The sequence below is a fragment of the Lygodium microphyllum genome, chromosome 28 (genome assembly GCF_053477565.2).
Source record: "Lygodium microphyllum isolate KBCC chromosome 28, Lygodium_microphyllum_v1.1.10, whole genome shotgun sequence".
Classification (NCBI taxonomy): domain Eukaryota; kingdom Viridiplantae; phylum Streptophyta; class Polypodiopsida; order Schizaeales; family Lygodiaceae; genus Lygodium; species Lygodium microphyllum.
The window spans coordinates 126228474-126250551 of NC_141162.1; the positions used below are offsets into that span (position 1 = coordinate 126228474).

Genomic DNA, 22078 nt, shown 5'->3' on the forward strand with positions numbered 1-22078 from the left:
GGGCAAAATAAAAAAGGATCCAAAATGGCTCATTTTGGTACATACAAGAAGGCTTTTCGTAGTATAACTCCTCTTTTTAAAAGTGTTTTTCTCATCCATAAGAAGTTATATCATGTGATTTCTAGGACATGCACGATTAGTTCAAAAATACTAAACTTCAAGTTTTTAAAAGAATCTTAGGGAATCTTCTGAGGAGAAACATGCAATTTGCTCAAAAGCTTTGTAACTATGTTTCCTACATTTCAATATAGAAGAGAGAGAGAGAGAGAGAGAGAGAGAGAGAGAGAGAGAGATTACCATAAAAGGAAAGACTATTCTATGAATGTGCACATAAGCACACATATAGGTGCACATATATATACTAAACACGGAGAAGGGTGTCATACATAAAACAAGAGATAATGGGGTTGATAGCTCTAAACCTTTAAGCAATGGGGTGGATGAGCATCCTAAAGCCACCAGCATTTGGGGGTAGCACAACATTGGGCCACTTGGGTGTTGGGTGGCTATGTAATGGTTCGAAGGAGAAGGTGTCATAGAGACACATCAATAGTGGTGGCCCCGCCCGATTGAAGAGGCTTTGCCCGATACATTGTCGCGGCCCTACCGTGAAGGGAATGTAGGACATGAGTGGTGGTAATTTTTGCCCCTCCGCCCAGCGGTCTGGGTTGAACACGTGTGCATTCTTATAGTAAATTGGATGATAGTGTAGTGCAATGATGGGGATGACTAGGACTTTCCCCTTGGGGATGGGTCCATAACCCTCCACATAGTCATCACCCTTTGCTCGCCTTGTTATCACATTGGCCTGTGGGTACATTCGATTTGTCTCTAGGCACACATTTTGAAAAAGTTAAGGTCCTTGGCCCTTGTTGACCTAGCTGCCCTCTCGCCCCACTTTAGGTCATTGGACACCAAATGCACCGCCCACCCCAGTGCATTGGCTGCTGTCGTTGCCCCCGCGAACAATAAATTTTTCACTGTATCATGCAATTGCACACTATCCACGCTTGTTGTAGCCTCTTGCAATTCTGATAGGGGTGATCTTGCACCCCTTTCCTTGATGATTTCCTCCACCACTTTGTTGAGGCCTCTTATAAGAGCTCGCACATCACTTCGATAGAACTTGTAGAGTGGTAATAGCTTGGCAGGGACAAACCCCACCACCGCTGAGTATCTCTCAAGCTTGGACACCAGGAGATGCACATGGTGGAATTTTTCCTTGCTCAACTCTATCCCAAATGCGAATTTGTAGAGCACTTTCCATTCTCTGAGCTTCTTGTCCGTCTCCTCGAGGACCAGGTCCTCAAAGGCTTGAATTCTCTCGGCTTGCTTGGTGTGCGGGTTCAAAACTTGGTGGGAGGGTAGGTGGTCATCCTCATCGAGGGCGCCGAGAATGCCGCGAGGTCCCGCGACCTCGCCCATGAGCCTGGCAGCTCGCCCCCCTTTGTCATAGTTGGAGGCATTCTGCACCAAGCAGTGCTTGACGACTTTGAGGTTGAAGACCACAAGGTTGTACTTGCCGATGGGGAAGGTCTCGTCACCTTTGGAGAGCTTCTCTCGCAGCAGAAGAAAGGCGGTAGGCCCATGCATTTTGAAGAAGGTGGCGAGGCGAAAAGAGGACAGGGACATCTTCAAAGCAGAGAGGTGTTTGTAGACGAAGATGGGCAGTGCGGCTAAGAGGGCGAGTGTGAGGTGGGGGGTGTAGCCCACTTGAGAGGCCAAGGTGACATAGGCGCAAAGGCTCACCGTCATCACGGCTACAGTGACAAACATGATGGCGGCAGGGGAGGCTACACCAGCAGCAACTCAATCACATACAGACACAGAGTACACGCCCAGCCCACACACTCCCGTACACGCTCACAGATGCACCCACACCCAGGAGTGCTCCGATTTGCAAGCGAAGGGGAAGACTGGAGCTTGTAAATTTTATAGTGGGTAGCACGTGCTCCGGGGCTGGGAGCACTCATCAGCAAACCAACATATGCATATGCTCCGTATTCTACTATTTTTCGCATTGAGAAAACAACACACGGGCTTCACGCCTTCACATCTCACGACACACTGAAACTTGATAGGCTGCAGCGCTGCCAGTTGGTTCCTGAATCCTCTCAATGAAACTTAATAACTTATATTCACTGGTGAACGTCGGGGCCTCGTTGAGCGCGTCTTAAGAAAAATTTATTAACGAGTCACTCATGTCCACATCCCTGTCCCGTAACGAGCTATGTCTAATACGACAGTCTGGACCATGCTTCACGCCACATTGCCATTGCGCACCGCTCTACACGGGCTTCACGCTGTCACAGATCACGACATCCTGATATTTGATAAATTGAAAGCATAGTGCCGAGAAAAGACTCTCTTTAGGTTTACAGCCCGGGAAAGGTCTCCCTCTGAGGACCCTCCATTCTCTCGCTCTCGCGTGCGCGCGCTGGCCTTTTGGCCGAGGGTTAGGGTTGCAGAAATTGGTGACGTGACGGATTGCATGCGCGAGGAAGGCACTCAAGGAAGATTGTGGGCGGACTGTTTTCCCTCGTGTCGCCCGTCAGGGTATGAGCGGAGGTGACTCTGCCGCTCAGGATGCTGGCATAGAGCTCCTCCCATACTGTGCCACAGTTTGGCACCATGTCTGTGCCCATCATGCAGATGACACCCCCTTCTCTGTACCATCATGATCCTGGCATGGCGGGCTCTCTACAAAGAGCCTTTGGCAAAATACTAGGTAATCCATTGTTCAATGGACTCTCTGCTCAACATGCAGGCCAAGGGCATCTCGGACCTATTGGGCAGCATACAAAACAACATTCAGGAGGATGTGGAGATGGACTGTCCTTTGGGACTGGAGCCATCCACCTGGGAGGTTTTGCAGAACAATTGGCAGGATGTGATAGTAGAAGCCCCACGAACCAAAGGGAGAGCCTCCAAGAAGCTAAAGGAGCTAACAACATGTCAACTCCTCGAGGTCAGCAGGGTCTTCCTCAACGAGGCAAACATCAGACTCAGGCAGGAGCTCAAAAAGGGTTGCACGACTCCGCCACCCCCCCCAAAGCGTCTCTGGAATCTGGGCAGCCAGCAAATCCAACTGGTATGCCAGGTAAGAAAGTCTGTCTCTCAGTCCCTGCTATGGAGTTGAAGAAGTTCACAATTTCCTATCAATCTAGAGCGCTTATTGGGCTATGTCATGGGGCATGCCCCCCCATGGATTTTCTCCGAAACTGGGTCAAGCTGAACTGAGAACCAATCGTCGGTGGGAAACCCATGGCTATTCAATACTTCCCAAACAACTATTTCTTCTTCCTTTTTGAGAGCGAGCATACAGCCCTAACCCTAGTAAGCTATGGACAATGGATACTGAGGAGCTCTCCATTGTCCCTCTTCAAATGGACTCCTGAGTTCGACCCCTCTGGTCCTAAACCGACTTGTCTCCCGATTTGGGTCGAATTCCCAAACCTTTCGTTGCACCTATATCCCTTCTTGAAATCCCTAGCTGCTCCCCTTGGTAGGCTGTTAGGGCAAAGGCCTTACACGACATCAACCCGCGGTGGCATCCTCAACTATTCATAGAGATAGACCTTAGCAAAACCTTGATAGATTCATTGCTGATTAATGATTCAGAGGGCAACTTTGTGAAGGATCAACATGTCCTCTACAAGAATCTTCTAAATGCTTGCTTCAAGTGCCTCAAATCGGGACACTTCATTCGAAATTGCCCTGAATGGAAAGATAGAGAGAGTCCAGAACCCAACAAGGAGAACTCCCATACTAAAACTGGTAACCCACAAGATGATGGGTTCCAATCGGTCAACAAGAAGTAAAAAAGTAAGTATCAATCAACCCAGAAAAAAAACAATAACAGCAAGGGAAAAAACACTTACAATAACAGATACTCCCCCCTTCTCATGAACTTAGAGGATGTACTAGCAGGGAATAGTGAAAAGGGGGAAACTAGTGAAAAAAGAGAGACTGCTCCAGTAGAGTTAGACTCTGATGATGTTATAGTTGAAGAAACTCAGGCTAAAAACAAAGATCAGGCAACCAAAACAAACGAGAATTGCATACATTTAGAAAACTTAAACATTGACCTCAATGAACAGAATGAAGATGTAGAGTTTACTCAGGTAGAGGAAGAGGAACTTCCAATGGGAAGAGAACTTCCTCTCAACCATATCCCTACTGAGAGCCCAACCAAAGAGGGAGGATATATTCAAAATGCCAAAAGGAGATACTCAAGTGTAGGACAAAGTGCTAGTAACCCATTTGGTCAAACAAAGGGTCCTCAGAAGAAAGGGAAACCAAAAAAAACATAAATTTGTTTAATGCATAAACTAAAAATTGTCTCGTATAACATCAAGGGGTTGACTGACCCCCAAAGGGCAACTACACTCAGGGAATGGCTCAAAGTTAGTGCCATTTTCCCCAATGTTATTTGCCTATAGGAACTAAAAGTGTCAGGTCCCCCTCTTCTAAAGAGCCTGCAGTCAGTGTCTAAGGAGTATGAATGGTTCATGACAAACCACACCAATAGGAGGGGGGGGGACTTGCATAGGTGTCTCCATTAAAGTTAAGGATAAAATATGTAAGGCTATGATAGATACAAAGAATAATTGGGTTGGAGTCCTTTTTAAAAATCAGGATGAACTTGCTGTTGTCTCAATTTATGCCCCTAATACTTCTACTGAAAGATGCAGGTTGTGGGATTCATTTCAAGTCATCAATTGCCCCATTATCATTGCAGGGGACTTGAATATGGTCGAAACAACAAAAGACAGGTATTTGGAAAAAGGAACATGTATTGTAGGAACTGAAAAGAGTAAGTGGCTAGTAACTAAAGCCTATCATGGGCTTACGGATGTCAGTGAACAACTAGCATTTACATGGAGTAACAATCAAAGTGGAGTTCATCTCCGTAAGGCTAGACTTGATAGATTTTACATATTTGCAGGTCTGGTGGCCTCCTATGTCAATCTCAAAGTTAAAGCTCTAGATAACTTAGTCATGTCTGACCAAAAGCCTATTCAGTTGGTCCTCTCTAACTCGTCCCAAATAATAAAAGCTGGCTGGTTTCATACTGACCCTAGATTATTAAAAAAAAAAATAGTTAGGGACTCTATCAAAGGAATCTGGACAATGGCCTTCTAGCAAACAGTCTCCCCAGCTCATTCATGGGCTAAAGCCATTAAAGACACTCAACATTTTTTTAGGGATGTCAAAAATAAAAAAGTACATCAGACTAGGGAACATAGAGCTAGACAATACTCAGTGTATAAATCCTTGGAGATTAGGATAGAGGCTGGGGAGACCCAACTACAGCCTAACCTAGTCAGAATCAAAGAAGAACTTAGATCTGCTGAAGAAAAAGAAGCTATGGACATACAACTCTTCACTAGGCAATGGTGGACTAGCAAAGCAGAAAAACCCACCAGAGACATGTTCCAAGTCCTTTAAAAAAAAAAGGATAGAGACTCCGTCCCATTGCTGAGAAGCGAAGATGGCACACATGCTCAAAACAATGGAGAGAATCTTCTTATAGCTAAGAAATTTTTCTCTAAAATGTTTAGCTCCTCTAGAAAGAGCTCACAAGAAGAGACAACTGCCAAGGCTAAGATAGCAATGGTTAGGAGGAAGGTTGTCCCTCCAAGTTTGGCTGAGATTCTGGATGGGGAGGTATCAGCTATTGAGATCAGTGACACCATTGACTCACTAGCATCAGGGAAAAGCCCAGGGCTTGATGGCCTTCCCAATGAATTCTTCAAAGAATTCAAAGATTTTCTTATTCCCCCCCTTCTCATGGTATGGAGAGAATCCCTAAAATTTGGAGCCTTGCCTCACATAATGAATGAAAGAGTAGTCAAGCTAATCGATAAGAGAGATGATAAAGAACTCCTAACTAATTGGAGACCCATCACATGTCTCACATCAGCATATAAGGTATTTGCAAAAGCCATAGCTAGAAGGCTATCTGACCAACCAGATCACTAGATAAGAAAAGAACAAAAAGGGTTCATTAAAGGGAGATATATCCTAGACTCAATAATTGCCCTATGGGAAGGCATTGAACATGCCCAAAAATCCAACCAAGACTTTGTGTTCTTCAAGATTAATTTTGACAAAGCTTATGATAGGTTAGAATGGGACTTTATCCTTCAATCCCTTCATGCCTCCACAAGAATTTCCATTAATGGGGAGATGAGTGATTCCTTTCCCTTGAGCAAATCCATCAAGTAGGGTTACCCTCTTGCTCCCCTTCTGTTTGCCATTGCACCTGATTCACTAGGGTGGCTCATTCAAATAGAGATTGATAATGGCAACATGAAAGGGATTAAACTCCCTAACAACAAAGACATGGTACTCTGCTGATGATACAAATAGCACGGTAAATAATGATCCAATCTCATTAGTAGCCTTTTGGAACTGCTTGCAAACCTTTTGCAAGGCTTCTGGCTATGTGATCAATCCAAACAAAACAGGAATTAAAACACTATTCAGTCCTTGTCCTGGTTGGCTCCTGGCTGCAGGGTGCAAGGAGCTGGAAACAGGTAAAGTTTTCAGACTGCTAGGCATACCCATGGGCTTTGGGATTTCAATGAAACAAAGGTGGGATTGGGTTTTGGAAAAAATCAGGGGAAATTTTGAAAAATGGAAGGGGCTGCAGCTCAATATGGCAGGAAGATGTTTGGTTCTAAAACACATACTAATTCCATCCACAATCTACTTCTTGGCTTGCTGGAAACCATCTAAGTCAGGAATGAAGCAACTAGAGCAACTAGGGAGAAATTTTATGTGGAGTGGAGATGGGGAAAAGTTCAAAGTACCTAAAGTGTCTTGGGCTATATGCACTACACCTAAGAAATCAGGCGGTCTTAGTCTTCCCAATCCTAGTATTCTGGCTGACAAACTGGCAGCCAAATGGATAGCAAGAAGCATCATAAGGAAAGAAGAGGACTGGATAACTCTAATCAAGGCAGGCACTGGCAAATTTCAGGTAGAGGGTTTTCCAAAATGGAAAGGCTTAGACCCACTAATAATAACTATTTGTCTTGTCAAACTAAAAGCTAAAGATTGCTCGCCTCTGGCAAAAGGTCTCTGGGAGGCTTGGTTCAAGTACAAGATCCTATTAATCCCCTCTTCCCATCCCAACCTCACCCTGCCCTGGTGTTCCAAAGACTCCATCTGGTTCAGCTTCTTTAAGGGAGCCATTCTAGACAATCAGCTCAACTTAGCCCACAAGCTCTTCAAGAAAGGAATTAGAAGTTGGAGGGACATTTGGGATCCAGCCCTTAAAAGGTGGATGACTGGAACACAACTAAAACAGAAATTCAAATTAAAAAGACAGGAACTGGATTTGTTAACTGAAAGGGTACTCTTGTGGGGACCTAACATGCCTGTAATGATTAATCTTAATCACCACTTCAATCACAGGGGAATCTGTTTGTTGGGGGACAAACCTCTTCTACCCCTTCTAGACCTATTAGAAAGCAATGCTCCTCTCTGTATTAAACTGAATAACAGATAGCATATTAAGTGGTCAGTAGCATAGTGGAATTACAAGTTCTGTAACATTTGGGCTCCCTCAATCCAACCAAAGATGTCTTGTCTTATGTGGCTCATTACTCTCAAAAGTCTTTGGACTAATGAGAGAGCACTCAAAGTTGGTCTGGGGAATGGACTTTGCCTAAGGTGTGGCCAACAGGTAGAATCTATCCCTCACATATTCCTTAACTACCCTAAAAATTCTAACATCTGGTGTTTTTTGCAGGTCCTTGTCTTCAAGTATCACCTCACTAAACTCACTTGGAAGGAGTTGCTACTGGGGGAAATATATGGTCTCCCTCCCCCAATATGAAATTGGATCAGAAGTTATTACCTGTGGAATATTTGGATAAGCAGAAACAAGAAAATGTTTGAAAATACTAATGTGGATCCTATTCATGGTCTTAAATTTGATCTTTTTTTAAAGGCTAGGAAAGACACAGCAACCATTCTCAAGTAGCATGAGGACAATTTGAAGGAGAGACTAGGGAATTTAGCTTCCACTGTGGACATGGCAGCCATACTGCTGGACATCAAGAAGAAGGCTGAACAATGAGATACTTATCTTAGGATGAACACATCTGATGCTTAAGACTAGACCTGTTATGGTCTATAGGTTTTGTAAAGCTGATTATCTGTACTCTCAAGTAATGGCAGCTTCCCAGTTTTGAAGCAACACTCCCTTAACCAGCTGTAAACTTTTTGTTTTATCTCAATACAACTTTAAAGCTTCCAACAAAAAAAATGAAAGCATAGTGCCAGTTGGTTCCTCACGATGAAACAAAATAACTTATATTCACCGATCAATGTCGCGGGGCCTCATTAAGCGCGTCTTGTACGGGGCTTGGAAATTGGAATATGTACTACCATGCCGAGCATGCACATGAGAACTCTATATTAATTTGCAAAGGACGAAGAAGAGAATGCCTTTAAACCGATACCACGAAGGATAATATGTTTGCTTATGAACTCGTAATCTTTACGGACAAGTTTTTGGCATGCGTAATACTATTATTACTATAGTGATCACTTTGATCAACAATCTTCTTTAGTAGGTGAAATCTAAAAAATAACAATTTTTACAAATATCAAAGCCCAGTTCTTGTGGATTCTCCATTTTGTTAAAACTTGGTAGTTGGGGCACGACATCAAAAAATGTACGAGCATTTTGATTTCTTACAATTATGGATGTCTTGGTTACATGGCATATAGTTGTTCTTTGGAACCTATGCATGGACTGGAGTATTGCTAAAAGAATTCTGGTATTGTGTAGTTTGTAACTTGAAATAGCATTTTATGTCTTTAAACAAGTGTCCCTTGAGCATTAGATAGATAGGTTCTTTTTCATCTTATATTTCAATAGATATACCTCAGATCCTAACTTGTATGCTTATAGGGATGGCGAAAAGTTAATAATATTTTTCCTTTATAAGGATGATCTTCTTACTACACATGACTATAACAATATAATCCATCACACTCAATGAACTTTGAGCTTTGAGTTTGAGATGATGGACTTAAGATTATTGCTATGAGGATCCTATAGTGCTAAGGTTTGATCATCACCTTTACATTGCCATTTCCAAAACTCTAGTGTTTTATATACCACCAAACATATTAAAATCCAATATTACTATATGTGTGATTTAATCAAGGATGGGATAATAGAATTGGTCTTTACTATTCAATAGAGACAATGGAGCATATATCTTTACCAAAGCTCCTATGAAGGATCTACTTTGAGTTTGTCTTTAGAAATTAGGCGAAGGATGTAGTTCACCTATACATGGATATTTGGAAGGGGTGTTCGACATGCCCAATTCTTTTTCAAGTATCACCAATGATTTATGGTTTTCAAAGTTGTAAGGCCCTCATTATGAAAAGAGGCCATGTGTGAACCTAGAAATTTGTCATGTCTTGTATCTCAAATGAGGTCTATATGACCCAATGGTAGAAAGGAAACCTTTATGGATCTACCTAGTCTAGTTAAGCTCCTAGCATCTTAAGGCACATTGCAGGGGTCTTAAGGAAGCTAATAACCCTAATCCAATGGTAAAGGATATATTTCTTGGAATAATCCTTAGCTGCTTGGAAAAGTTCCATAATATGCTAGGTTGGACAAGTTGATATATTTGAGCTATGAAAGCAAGACCCCTCCAAATCCATAGTCAATCTACTATTCACCTAGTCAAAGCTCTTTCGACTTGTGTTCATCTATTCATCTATCATGTATCTAGATTTCCATCTAAGCTTCACAATGGCAGCGTTATTGAGAGGTAAATTGTTAGGCTTAAAACTAATCAACTCTTGAGATTATGATTTTATAGATGAAAGCCAAAAGATATTATAGACAATACAAGTATACAAGTGAGAAATCAAAATGTATTCTATATGACTTGTAAAGATCATTTGCTTCAATCCGTGTACAACTTCATTATTATTTTTAAACTTGCAATGCTATGACCAAGATGATAGACCAATCAATTCAATACTTTTGAGATGATAACAAAAACCCAAATACTACAATCCAAAAGATCTAGTGACTACAATGTATTAATCTGTACATAAATTATATATGCAGGACCTTAAAACAGGGCGACTATAACCATATAACACACTTAAATCAAGTCAGCCCAAAGAAATTGTGAATTTCTTAAGCAAAGCTTCAAAAATCTAATATATTCAACATAAAATCCCTCCATTCTTTCACCTAGAGAGGTAGGAATAGAGAGATGCACATTTGCCCAAAAAATCTCTTTTTTTGGGTACCTAGCATGCATGAGATAACACCCTAATCAAGGGAGATCCTTTGCAAACTCTAATTATGGCACTCCAGCCATGCAAATCTCTATGTAATAGTAGTATAATAATCCTAAATCTCACCCAAATATATATCATATATGCATCCACACATATATTGAAGTTCTTCCCTTCCTGTATTTTGCTATGCTTTTCCTATGTTTGAGTTCTCACCAAAAGCTTATCATAAAGATAGAGTTCCTGCTATATGTTTTTTCCAAGTTTGTTAGCACTTAGATCAGGTCCCAAATTTGTAACATGAAACATAGAGGAGAATTTGGAATCAATGGACCATATCATTCATCACCTAAACTTAGGTTGTGGATACTAAAATGACCACTCAAATGTATGGCAATGGATATTTGACCTATTTGGTTTCAATTGATACTTTGAAACTCCTAATATACATTGTTAGGTAAAGTAAAACTCTCAAAAACTCTGAAATTCACATCCCATAGACATGCATATGAAATTCCAAAAAGAATAGAGATCCTATAAGGTTTAAACATTGTCAAGTGTTTTCGCAAAACTCAAAACCCCTAGAAAAACTGTAGATAGGTTGGAATTTTTGTAGTTAGATTGTTTGTGTGATAGTTTGTCTTATTGTTTTGTAGTTGGATTTTATGTGTTTGTCTAGCTTAGGATTCGTAGGATGATGACGATGCACCTTGCCAACAACTACCAATCTTGCAGCCCATTCAAAACTCTGAGGATTCCTGTTATGTGATGTTGTCGAAGGGTTTTCGAAAGCAAAGTCACAACCACAGAGGACCTTTACTAATTTCAGGATAGAAGATCAATCAAGCAAATAAACAAGATGAGAAAATGATGTCAAGACTCTGTTTTTCTTTCTGCCAATAATTGAAGATGAATAGAAAGCCAAATCAGTTTACAGTGGCAATCTCCACAACGTTCATGTTTATATTCCAACAACTCTTCCGAAGACTGATGAGACAAACAGCCTTCTAGCTTAGCAACTTCTTCTTCTACAATAGTAGAGCTATAAGAGTCCGTCTTGAATCAGTACTTCTGAATTCTCACTGTTAAAGAATCAGCAAAACATGACACCACATTTAGATAGTAGTGACATTGAGATGCCACTTGATATTTAAAACAATATCATCCATTAACATCCTGCACTTGCTTCAAAGCTTTCTGACTTTTCCTCACAATGTGGGAGTACAAAAATGAAGCATTTTCCAGTGAGCAATCATCATCTGTCTCTTTCTTAGTAGAAGAGGTTTTTCTTTGAAACATTTTTCCATCTCCATTAAAATTGACATGTCTTAGAATAAGTTATGAACCCTTGAACAGAGCATAAGATCTTTCATGTCCTTCCAGCTCTGGCTGCTTTTGCACCACCTGAGATCTCCCTATTGTATTGTCTGAATCTGCGTTGCAAGTTAGAAATTACACCAACATAAGTTTTGTCCAGTTCTGCTGAAATAAGGCAATACATTAGTTAAGTGATTGAGGTATTAGACAAAGAATCTACAAAATCATGGAAATCTGAATCTGTGTCATGATCTTCAGCAAGACTCAAATCATGTGGGTTTTTGGTTTTGGGATTGGGAGATAGCGCATTGTGTCTCTTCTCTGCAGCCTTATCTCTTCGACTGACATGACACTTCTTTGGATTGGGGAATTTTGCAACAAGGGACTTCAAATTGGGTAATTCGAGCTCAAATTTGGTAATCGATGAGACACGGATTATTGATTCTGAATTCTGTGATCCTACCTTCGAAGGAGTGGACAGTCTTGTTTCCGCAGAGAAGAATCTTTGTGTAGCAACACACCAACATAATTTCTTAGTGATCTGATTTGATGCTGTTGTTAATAATGAAAGGGCATCTGTGCATTTATCACAGACCCTACAGCTTTAGCTGCAATGCTATGATCGCAAGTCATAAAGATGCATAGAGAAACTCCAATCATAACCAGAACTAGCTGAGAACAGCTATTCAAACTCTTCGTCTCCTTCTTTCCCTGTGGCTATGCTGAGGAAATCCATGCAAGAATGCCTCCACGTAATTGGCAGCAGAATTGTAATACTCGGCCTCAAGGCCTCTCTAGCACCATCAATGCCGTTAACGCATTGCACGATGGCCTCAATCCGATCCAGTGTGGTCGCCTAGACATGCGACTCCCTAAATCTCTATCCCCTGTTTTTTTTCTCCAGCCTATTTTCCATGCTTTTTCTCCCCAGACATTCGATCCTCTTTTTCCTTCGAGCTTTATGGTAGACGTTATGTCCAGTTCTTCCTCCTGCACCGAATTTTGTGAATCGCCATCAGACTTCAATTTCTTTGTGCTTTTTCTCCTGATTCTTTTGGGGCCGATGCACAGGCTATCGATGAAATTTGGGCAGCGAGTCTGATAACTGTTTTGCCATCAGAAAAACGTTTTTGTTTGTACAGACTTCTTTAGAGGAAATTCATGGATGGTCTTTGAGTGTACAACTGCATCAATTGCCGTTGCTTTGTGGCACATCACGACGATGTTATCTCCAAATCAGTGGCCGATGTCCGATGCTACAACTTCCAGGGAGCCGCCATGCTCATTTCATCCTTTCTGCAATTCAGTCCCACGTTGCTGGGTCATCCTTCCATCCCTCATCGCTTCCTCCTTTCTCCGTCCTGAACTCCCCTGTTCTGTAGCCATTCACTTCTGACTTCATTCCGCATCATCTTCCCCCCAAAAACCCCCCTTTTCAAAAATAACTATCTGTTTCAAAATAGCCATCCCCCAGGCTAGATTTACCATAGTCATAGCGCAACCCAAGTCCAAGGTCTTGAGTTGAATCATCCGGACTAAACGTGTGATTGTCATGATTATAAGTCCCAATCACATAGAAATCCAACTCGATATTATCCATGCTAGCCTTAAGGACATATTTCGCAGTGTCCCCATAAATGGAGGTATCAACACCTACAGAATCACTCGAAACTAGGATAGGATAAAATCCAGGCATTCCCACATGCCAATGCTTTCTACTTGATGCGGATAATGGTCTTGCAATGACCAATTTATGAAATCAGAGTTGTGATAGAAGATGGAAATGCCAGTCTGGTCAACTTTAGATCCAATACCCAGCCTCCATAACCCATCAGCTCCGACCCAAGCTCATTGTAATCAGTCGTATCATCTTATGTAGAGCAATATCAAAGCATAATAAGATCCTATCAATATGATCTGAATTAGATGCGGTAAGCTGAAGATCTAAACTAGCCTAACCTTCTACAATCCCCAAAATTTCTTGAACTTGTTCAACTGTAGCATTCTCGCCATAAAGACTCAGACTTTTTATAAAGTCCATGATACAACATTGTGCTCAACATGTTCACAAAACACGATCTCCGCATCCATAATATTTCCAAACTTCCCATACATATCCATCACTATGCTTCCAAACTTCTCTCCACTATACTTGCACGCAAAAAATAAATGTAAACACAACGACTAAGTATGTACAAAGTAACAAATGTCACACACACAACTTTTTGGTGGATTCCACACCTCGGATGTGCAGCGGTACGACATCCACCCCCTCTAATCCTGCGCATCCTCCAGATGGGCCAACTACCCATGATCATTATCATCAAGATCCACAAACAGATCAATCTCTTCATTGTGTATTTCCGGGTTATCAGCAAGATTATCTGTCATATCATCTATCTGTTCTATTGGAGTTTCTTCTCGTTGCTCTTCTCTTGCAAATTCTTCCAATGCATAATCCTCATCATCTCTTTTCTTGAAAATCTTGATTCTTTTTCCTACAATAGGCACTCTAAGCACTGTCCCATCCAATTTTGTCAGCTCATATGTTGCATTGTCAAAGACATGTCTGACTATGTATGGCCCAAACCATATTTTCACCATCTTCCGAAGTGCAGTATGCTGATTTTCAAGGCTGCTATCAAAGACTAATACCCAGTCTCCCTCTTCTATTACTCTAGGCCGCAAGCAATGCCTGCTGTCAAACCTGTCCTTATTTCTTAGTCTAGCAACCTTCAACCTGTCAATAGCTAGTTGAATATCCTCTGGTCTTATCTCCAACTGCCGAATCCAAAGAGCTAAGAGCTCCTCTCTCGTCAAATCCTCCTGCCAAGGTAAAACTGACCAAGTCAAAGCACAAGTCTCAGTCGGCATAACCGGTTTCTGACCATACATCAACTCTGCAGGCATATATCCTGTGGTAACACTGTGAGTCGTACGATCAGCCCACAAAGAAAATGGTAGAAGTCTCGGCCATTCTCCAATCTGTCCTCTACATGCTTTGGCTAATGCTTTCACTATCGGCGGATGCCCTCTTTCACTCTTTCCATTTCCCTCTGGATTGTATGCTGTGGTTAGAGCCAATTTGATTCCAAGTTGAGAGAAAAACTCCCTAGCTTCATTTGCATCTAATTCACCGCGATCTGCAGTGATCTTACCCACACAGCCATACCTGCAGAAAATTTCTTCCAATAAGAACTTACACATTGCACTAGTGGTCTTCGTTCTCAAAGGTCTGCCCTCAACATGATTGGTAAGATCCTCTCTAGCCAAAACAATATATCTCATCTGCCATAGATCCATAGGCATAGTAACCAAATCAACTACCCACTTATAATGAATGCATAGTGGATAGGTCGGATGAAGCTCATCTCGATGACGCACTACCGAATACATCTGGCAGTCTCTACAAGTCTCTACAAAGTGAGAAACATCTCTATACATGCCTTTCCACCAATATTTCTCCTTGATTTTCTCATAAGTAGCCCACACTCCTCTATGACCAGCCCAAGGACTCTCACGAAACTCCCTCATCACCTCTAACTGTGTCTCTTTATCACAGACAACCCGCAAGGGTAATCCACCTCTTTTCTTTGGATGCTTCCAAAGAAATCCGTCCTTGAGAAAATAACCATAGGATTTTCTTCTGATCTTCTTGAACTCTTCATCTGTCCATTCATCTCTTTTGCTTAATGTACTAAGGTACTTGCCAATCTGCAACCAATCTCCAACATAGAGTTCTTCTATGAACGCCACAATATCATAGACATGGCAAACATGATCAACCATAGTGGCTGAAATCTCTGCATCATCCTCTTCTGCAAGTAGTGTCTCCTCATCATCATATCTGGATCTAGATAGCATATCTGCCACTGGATTATCCTTCCCTGCTATGTGTTTAAATTCTGGATTTAATGACTTGATGTATGCAATCCATCTCAGCATAGCTATATCCGGAGTAGAGCAACTCGTAATCATACCTAAATGGCAAGCAATCTGTCTCTACCACAATTGAGGCTCCAATAAAGTACTCCTTGTCACGTTTGAGAGCCGTAACAATCCCCAATAACTCCCTCTTGATTTGCGAATATCTCCTCTGTCTCTCGTTTAGGACTTTTGCCCCAAACCGAATAGCATACCTGTTTCCATCTGCATCATCTTGACCTACAACCCAACCTATGCCAATTGGACTAGTGTCAACTATCAATACAATAGGCCTACCACAATTATAATCCGCTTTCCTAAGAGTAGGAGAAATCTTCAATAACTTCTTCAATTTCCGCATGGCTCTAGTGTGGCTCTCATCCCAATAAAATTTCTGCCCCTTTCGAAGCAGCTGATATAAACAATCTGCTATGTGTGCAAAATGGGGTATCCGAATCATATAAAACACACAAGCTCCAATGAATCTCCGTACCTCTGAAGTGGTAGAACAATACTTCGTAATCTTGCCTATAGCATCCACCTTCTCAGGTGAGGGTTTCCTGCCATAATACCCACACATATGTCCAACAATGACAACCTCATTTACTCCAAAAATAGATTTTTGCCCTGATAGTGTCAAGTTCACTTCTTCTAGCCTGGCCAAAATCTTCTCACAAGCTGAAATATGATCAGCCACAAAGTATCTGCATCCCTGCTCATTCAGACTCTCATTCTTCTCTTCTTCTGCACACCCCTTAATGGGCACATCATCCAAGAAAGACATGGTAAGCTGAGGTATGGCCTTATGCATGGCATTCATCATATGCGCAACAGAATTAGTGGCACCTTGAGGCAAGGTACACATCCTGACAAGCCCAATAGGAGTTCTCAGAGTGGTTATGTCCCTACTTTCCAAAGCCAGCTGAAACTGATCATATCCCGAATACAAATCACCTAAAGAATAGATGGCATGTCCAGCAAATGCTTCTGCAAACTCATCCACAACTGGATCTATACCAACATTCCTGATAGTAACTCTGTTTACTGGCTGCATGTCCTGTATAAATCGGAGAGTACCATTCTTCTTTGGAACCGTAAACCACCTATTTGAGTATGGTGCAGATGAAGGCTCATAATTCCGATCTTGATTTTCTCATTCAACAAGTCAATCAGCTTTGGCAGGTGTGCCTTAGGCACTGGAATAGGTCGGAGGTTCCATGGAATATGAGGAATAGTAAAGATCACCATAGGAGCAACAATATTCGGATTCACACATCCAATCTCATGCGGGAAAAAAGTAAACCCCCTTCCATGTCGCTCAAGCATCTCCTGAAAGCATTGCTTCTCTGTGGGTAGCAAGAAATCACCATTTCCAATTTTTAATTTAGCAAGAGTCTCTGCTAAAAATTTATGCCCTATATGCTCTCGATTCCTCAAAATTGGTTGTTTGGCAGCCCTCTCTATTTGCTGATCACTGTCAGGTGGAAGCAGTACAGCTACCGGCTTCACCTTCTTATCCATAGTCTTGTATTTCGTGTCAACCCTGGCTTCATTATGGTCCTCTGCATTACTCAAATCTTGCTATAAATCAGCAATTCTGCATTCCAGTGGGCTGAATATCCTCAGCCCTCTGCTCTAAGGACTGCATAGGAACAACCCTAAACTCTGGATGCTGAAATATTTCAGCAATAAACTCTGTTGGCTGAACGTTTTCAGCCCTCTGTGTCTCTGTAAGCTAATCATAATCAGCCAGAAACTCTGTTTTCTGAATTTCTTCAGCACTCAATACTTTTTGCTGAGTCACCTCAGCCTCTGACTCTATCTGTGACACAAAATCTGCAATTTCATGAAACATGTCCAGGGATTGCACTAACACATTACTGTGACAACTCTGCATATCAGTTTTCAGCATATTTTCCATCTCTATCATCGTATCTGCAGAAATCATACTATCATACATCCCATCTATATGCTCATCATCCTTTAAAATACCTGCATTTTTCAAATTTTTCTCCTTCCTGCATATATATTGCTTGGCAGCTCTAGGCAACTTAGAAGACTTCTGATAACTCATCGAACTGTTTGCTGAAATTCCAACAAAACTGGAGGAGAAAACACTACTGCCAGGAGGCGAGAACTCCAATCTCCTCTGCTCTGTACCACTGTCGTCTCGCGAAACAGTGGTACCTAATGAAAACCCGAATCCCTCATAGTGGGCAAAGGTGCATCTCTAAGAGTATCCCTGTTTCTAACATGGTTCACACACACAGTCATAAACTGAACTGCTCTCATACCATCTTTACTGCGAATCCGTGCATAAGCAGATCCATCATCCATTACTTTTGTTTCCATGCGTATCTCTGTGATGAATGGCTGTCCAAGAATTATGGGATAAGAGCATGAATCCTGCACAAAGAAATGGAAATCCTCCTCTACATCTCCAATAGAAACCCTGACACTGGGACAGGCAGCATACAAATCGCCTGCAGTGTTGTTGGCGGCTCTCATACGCCACCCATGCTCTACATCCATAGGCCATCTGTTACTTTCATAAACTCCACGAACTATGAGATTAATCTCTGAACCATGATCCACCAAAGCAACATAAGGCACCTATTTCTCTCCAATTTTTACCATCATTTCTGTAGTTTCCCTAGCCCAATGACTCCGCGAAAAGTGACTACGCTGTATCAAGACAGGCTCATCACTTTCAGCATAATGCATAGGCTGAACCCTCTTCTCTGTCTATGGAAAAACAGAAGCATTCTCAACCATAACCTCATCCTCATCCTCATCCAACTCCCCAATCAAAACTCCCTGTGTATCAGTAGTAGACAATGCATGTCTTTTCCTCTTCAAACTTCTTGGAACTAATCTTGAAACTCTCTTTTCCAGATGCCCAAAACCTCAGAAATAGTAAAAGTCACCTCACTGCCAAGTATCTTGTCATTAAAGATTTTCTTCATGTCCGTAGATGTCTCAATATCAGACATCAATCTAAACCCTGGCTGCTTTCTCTCTCTAGGCTCTTGCCTCTTTTCTTTCTTTTGAGCATCTTCCATCTGTCGTTGTGGCCATGGTCTCAAAGACGGTCCTGTAGTAGGTGGAGTAACAAACTCACCCCCTCTAGTCTTTTTAGCTGCATTTGGATTTTCTTCATCCCTCTTGCGCTTCTCCTCAACAAGTAAATCTGCTCCTTGAGACTTAGCCAAGTAGGCATAAATAGTGTACCTGTCAACAGGCGAATCCCAACCTGTCTCAGATCTGATGCTAGAGCTTGCGCTAGTCAAAACAGTTTGCTGAATTTTTCCCTTGTTTGCCGTCTCCATAGCATAAGTCTATAATGCTGACTGATTCTTTGATCCTTTCTCAATCTGGACTCCATATGCAGAAGCATCTCCTCTAGTTGCCACATAAGAAGTACACGCAACCATGTCATCCACTAATTTCTTCATTCCACCTTTCCCAAAATTGGTAGCAAGCGGAGCTCCTGTTTCAGTCAACCAAATCTTACCATCTTGTCCCCAAAATACCAAATTCTTCCTCCTTGCATCCTGAAAAGATTCACAATCCCTGCAATGCTGATGGTCCATACTATCACACCAAATACATCTTTGATCTCTCCTAGGTGCACTAGGAGCACTCCTAGGTGCAGTAGGAGCACTAGAAGAAATAGTAGGCGCAGTCGAAGCAAACTGCTCTTTCAATTTTCCCACCAATTCTGCTTTAACTGACTCTAGTGTCAAATCCGTTATGCCTTTGATTATATCATCAAGAGAGGAAGGCACAACGGAGCGGATGGTTTTGGAGCAGAAGGAGCCGGCATCGGTCTTGGAGCAGGAGGAATAGGAGGAGTAGAAACAGTAGGCACTGGCATAGGCCAAGAAACTGGCTGAGGAAGAGAAGAAATAACAGGGATAGAAGCAGGCATAGGAGCAGAAGACGGCGTCGGTGTCATAGATCCATTCTGTAGGCCGGTCTTCCATATCCTCCTCTTGGTCAAAGTCGAGACTGCATCCTGGGCATCTTGCCAATCTGTTTTAAGACCCATAGGCTTCGTGCGATCCTCAAGAAGCTCTCCTAATTCTTCCTGAAGAGCAAGATCTACAGCTTGCAAGAAAAGCTCAACTTTCTCAACATCCAATGCTCTTTGTTTAATGGCATTAAGCTGACTATACCTCTCTTCAAATTCTCGTATCAACTCTGAAGCAGCTAGACCTTTGTTTGGCATGTAGACCCACTCTCGGAATGACCGCCGTGCAGCCATCAGGAAATACTCTTCTTTCAGGGCCTTCTTAAAATCTTGCCAATGTGAATTTTGAATAAAAAGATCGGTCACTTTTGCCCTCAAGGTGGGTGTGACAAGACGAAGGAAATACTTACTCATAAGTCGAGCTGGTACTCCAAAAAAACCCATCTTGATCTCATACGTCTTCAATAAAGATGAAACATTACGGCCATCAAATAGCTTCTTCTCATTCTCAACTGCTTCAATCGCCTTAGTCGCGCTGATTGCATTTTCTTGCTCCAAATATAGTTGCCTTTGTTGAGACAACTATTGTTGATGCAATTGCTGCTGCTACTGCATATACAATTGTGTCTGTTGATTTTGAAGCTACATATACATAGACATATTCTGCAAAATTTGCTTTAGATCATCTGTTGAAGTACTTGAAGCAGTATTCAATGATGGAGCTAAAGTAGAGGACAAAGTAAGAACCGTAGAAGAGGCTGAAACTGATGCTCAAGTATCTCCCATCCTGAAATCTATGTGACGCTTTCACATCGGGTTCACCAAAGATGTTGAAGGGTTTTCGAAAGCAAAGTCGCAACCACAGAGGACCTTTACTAATTTCAGGATAGAAGATCAATCAAGCAAATAAACAAGATGAGAAAATGATGTCAAGACTGTTTTTCTTTCTGCCAATAATTGAAGATGAATAGAAAGCCAAATCAGTTTACAGTGGCAATCTCCACAACGTTCATGTTTATATTCCAACAACTCTTCCGAAGACTGATGAGACAAACAACCTCCTACCTTAGCAACTTCTTCTTTTACAACAGTAGAGCTATAAGAGTCCGTCTTGAATCAGTACTTCTGAATTCTCACTGTTAAAGAATCATCAAAACATGACACCACATTTAGATAGTAGTGACATTGAGATGCCACTTGATATTTAAAACAATATCATCCATTAACATCCTGCACTTGCTTCAAAGCTTTCTGACTTTTCCTCACAATGTGGGAGTACAAAAATGAAGCATTTTCCAGTGAACAATCATCATCTGTCTCTTTCTTAGTAGAAGAGGTTTTTCTTTGAAACATTTTTCCATCTCCATTAAAATTGACATGTCTTAGAATAAGTTATGAACCCTTGAACAGAGCATAAGATCTTTCATGTCCTTCCAGCTCTGGCTGCTTTTGCACCACCTAAGATCTCTCTATTGTATTGTCTGAATCTGCGTTGCAAGTTAGAAATTACACCAACATAAGTTTTGTCCAGTTCTGCTGAAATAAGACAATACATTAGTTAAGTGATTGAGGTATTAAACGAAGAATCTACAGAATCATGGAAATCCAAATCTGTGTCATGATCTTCAGCAAGACTCAAATCATGTGGGTTTTTGGTTTTGGGATTGGGAGATAGCGCATTGTGTCTCTTCTCTGCAACCTTATCTCTTCGACTGACATGACACTTCTTTGGATTGGGGAATTTTGCAACAAGGGACTTCAAACTGGGTAATTCGAGCTCAAATTTGGTAATCGATGAGACATGAATTATTGATTCTGAATTCTGTGATCCTACCTTCGAAGGAGTGGACAGTCCTGTTTCCGCAGAGGAGAATCTTTGTGTAGCAACACGCCAACAGAATTTCTTAGTGATCTGATTTGATGCTGTTGTTAATAATGAAAGGCCATCTGTGCATTTATCACAGACCCTACAACTTTAGCTGCAATGCTATGATCGCAAGTCACAAAGATGCATAGAGAAACTCCAATCATAACCAGAATTAGCTGAGAACAGCTATTCAAACTCTTCGTCTCCTTCTTTCCCTGTGGCTATGCTGAGGAAATCCATGCAAGAATGCCTCCACGTAATTGGCAGCAGAATTGTAATACTCGGCCTCAAGGCCTCTCTAGCACCATCAATGCTGTTAACGCATTCCACGATGGCCTCAATCCGATCTAGTGTGGTCGCCTAGACATGCGACTCCCTAAATCTCTATCCCCTGTTTTTCTTCTCCAGCCTGTTTTCCATGCCTTTTCTCCCCAGACATTCCATCCTCTTTTTCCTTCGAGCTTTATGGTAGACGTTATGTCCAGTTCTTCCTCCTGCGCCGAATTCTCTGAATCACCATCAGACTTCAATTTCTCTGTGCTTTTTCTCCTAATTCTTTTGGGGCCGATGCACAGGCTATCGATGAAATTTGGGCAGCCAGTCTGATAACCGTTTTGCCATCAGAAAAACGTTTTTGTTTGTACAGACTTCTTTAGAGGAAATTCATGGATGGTCTTCGAGTGTACAGCTGCATCAATTGCCGT

The 22078-nt window shown here is 41.8% G+C and overlaps 1 protein-coding gene and 1 pseudogene across 1 annotated transcript; one reads left to right on the top strand and one right to left on the bottom strand.

Moving 5' to 3' along the window:
- Positions 1-300: 300 nt before the first annotated feature.
- On the bottom strand, positions 301-2068 carry LOC148011980 (cytokinin hydroxylase-like; annotated as a pseudogene).
- Positions 2069-2385: 317 nt separating this feature from the next.
- Positions 2386-8268, top strand: LOC148011981 (uncharacterized). Its single transcript, XM_087670628.1, has 2 exons — positions 2386-3100; positions 7763-8268. The coding sequence occupies exons 1-2, from the start codon at positions 2632-2634 to the stop codon at positions 7789-7791; spliced, it is 498 nt and encodes a 165-aa protein (XP_087526754.1). The 5' UTR covers positions 2386-2631; the 3' UTR covers positions 7792-8268.
- Positions 8269-22078: the final 13810 nt, after the last annotated feature.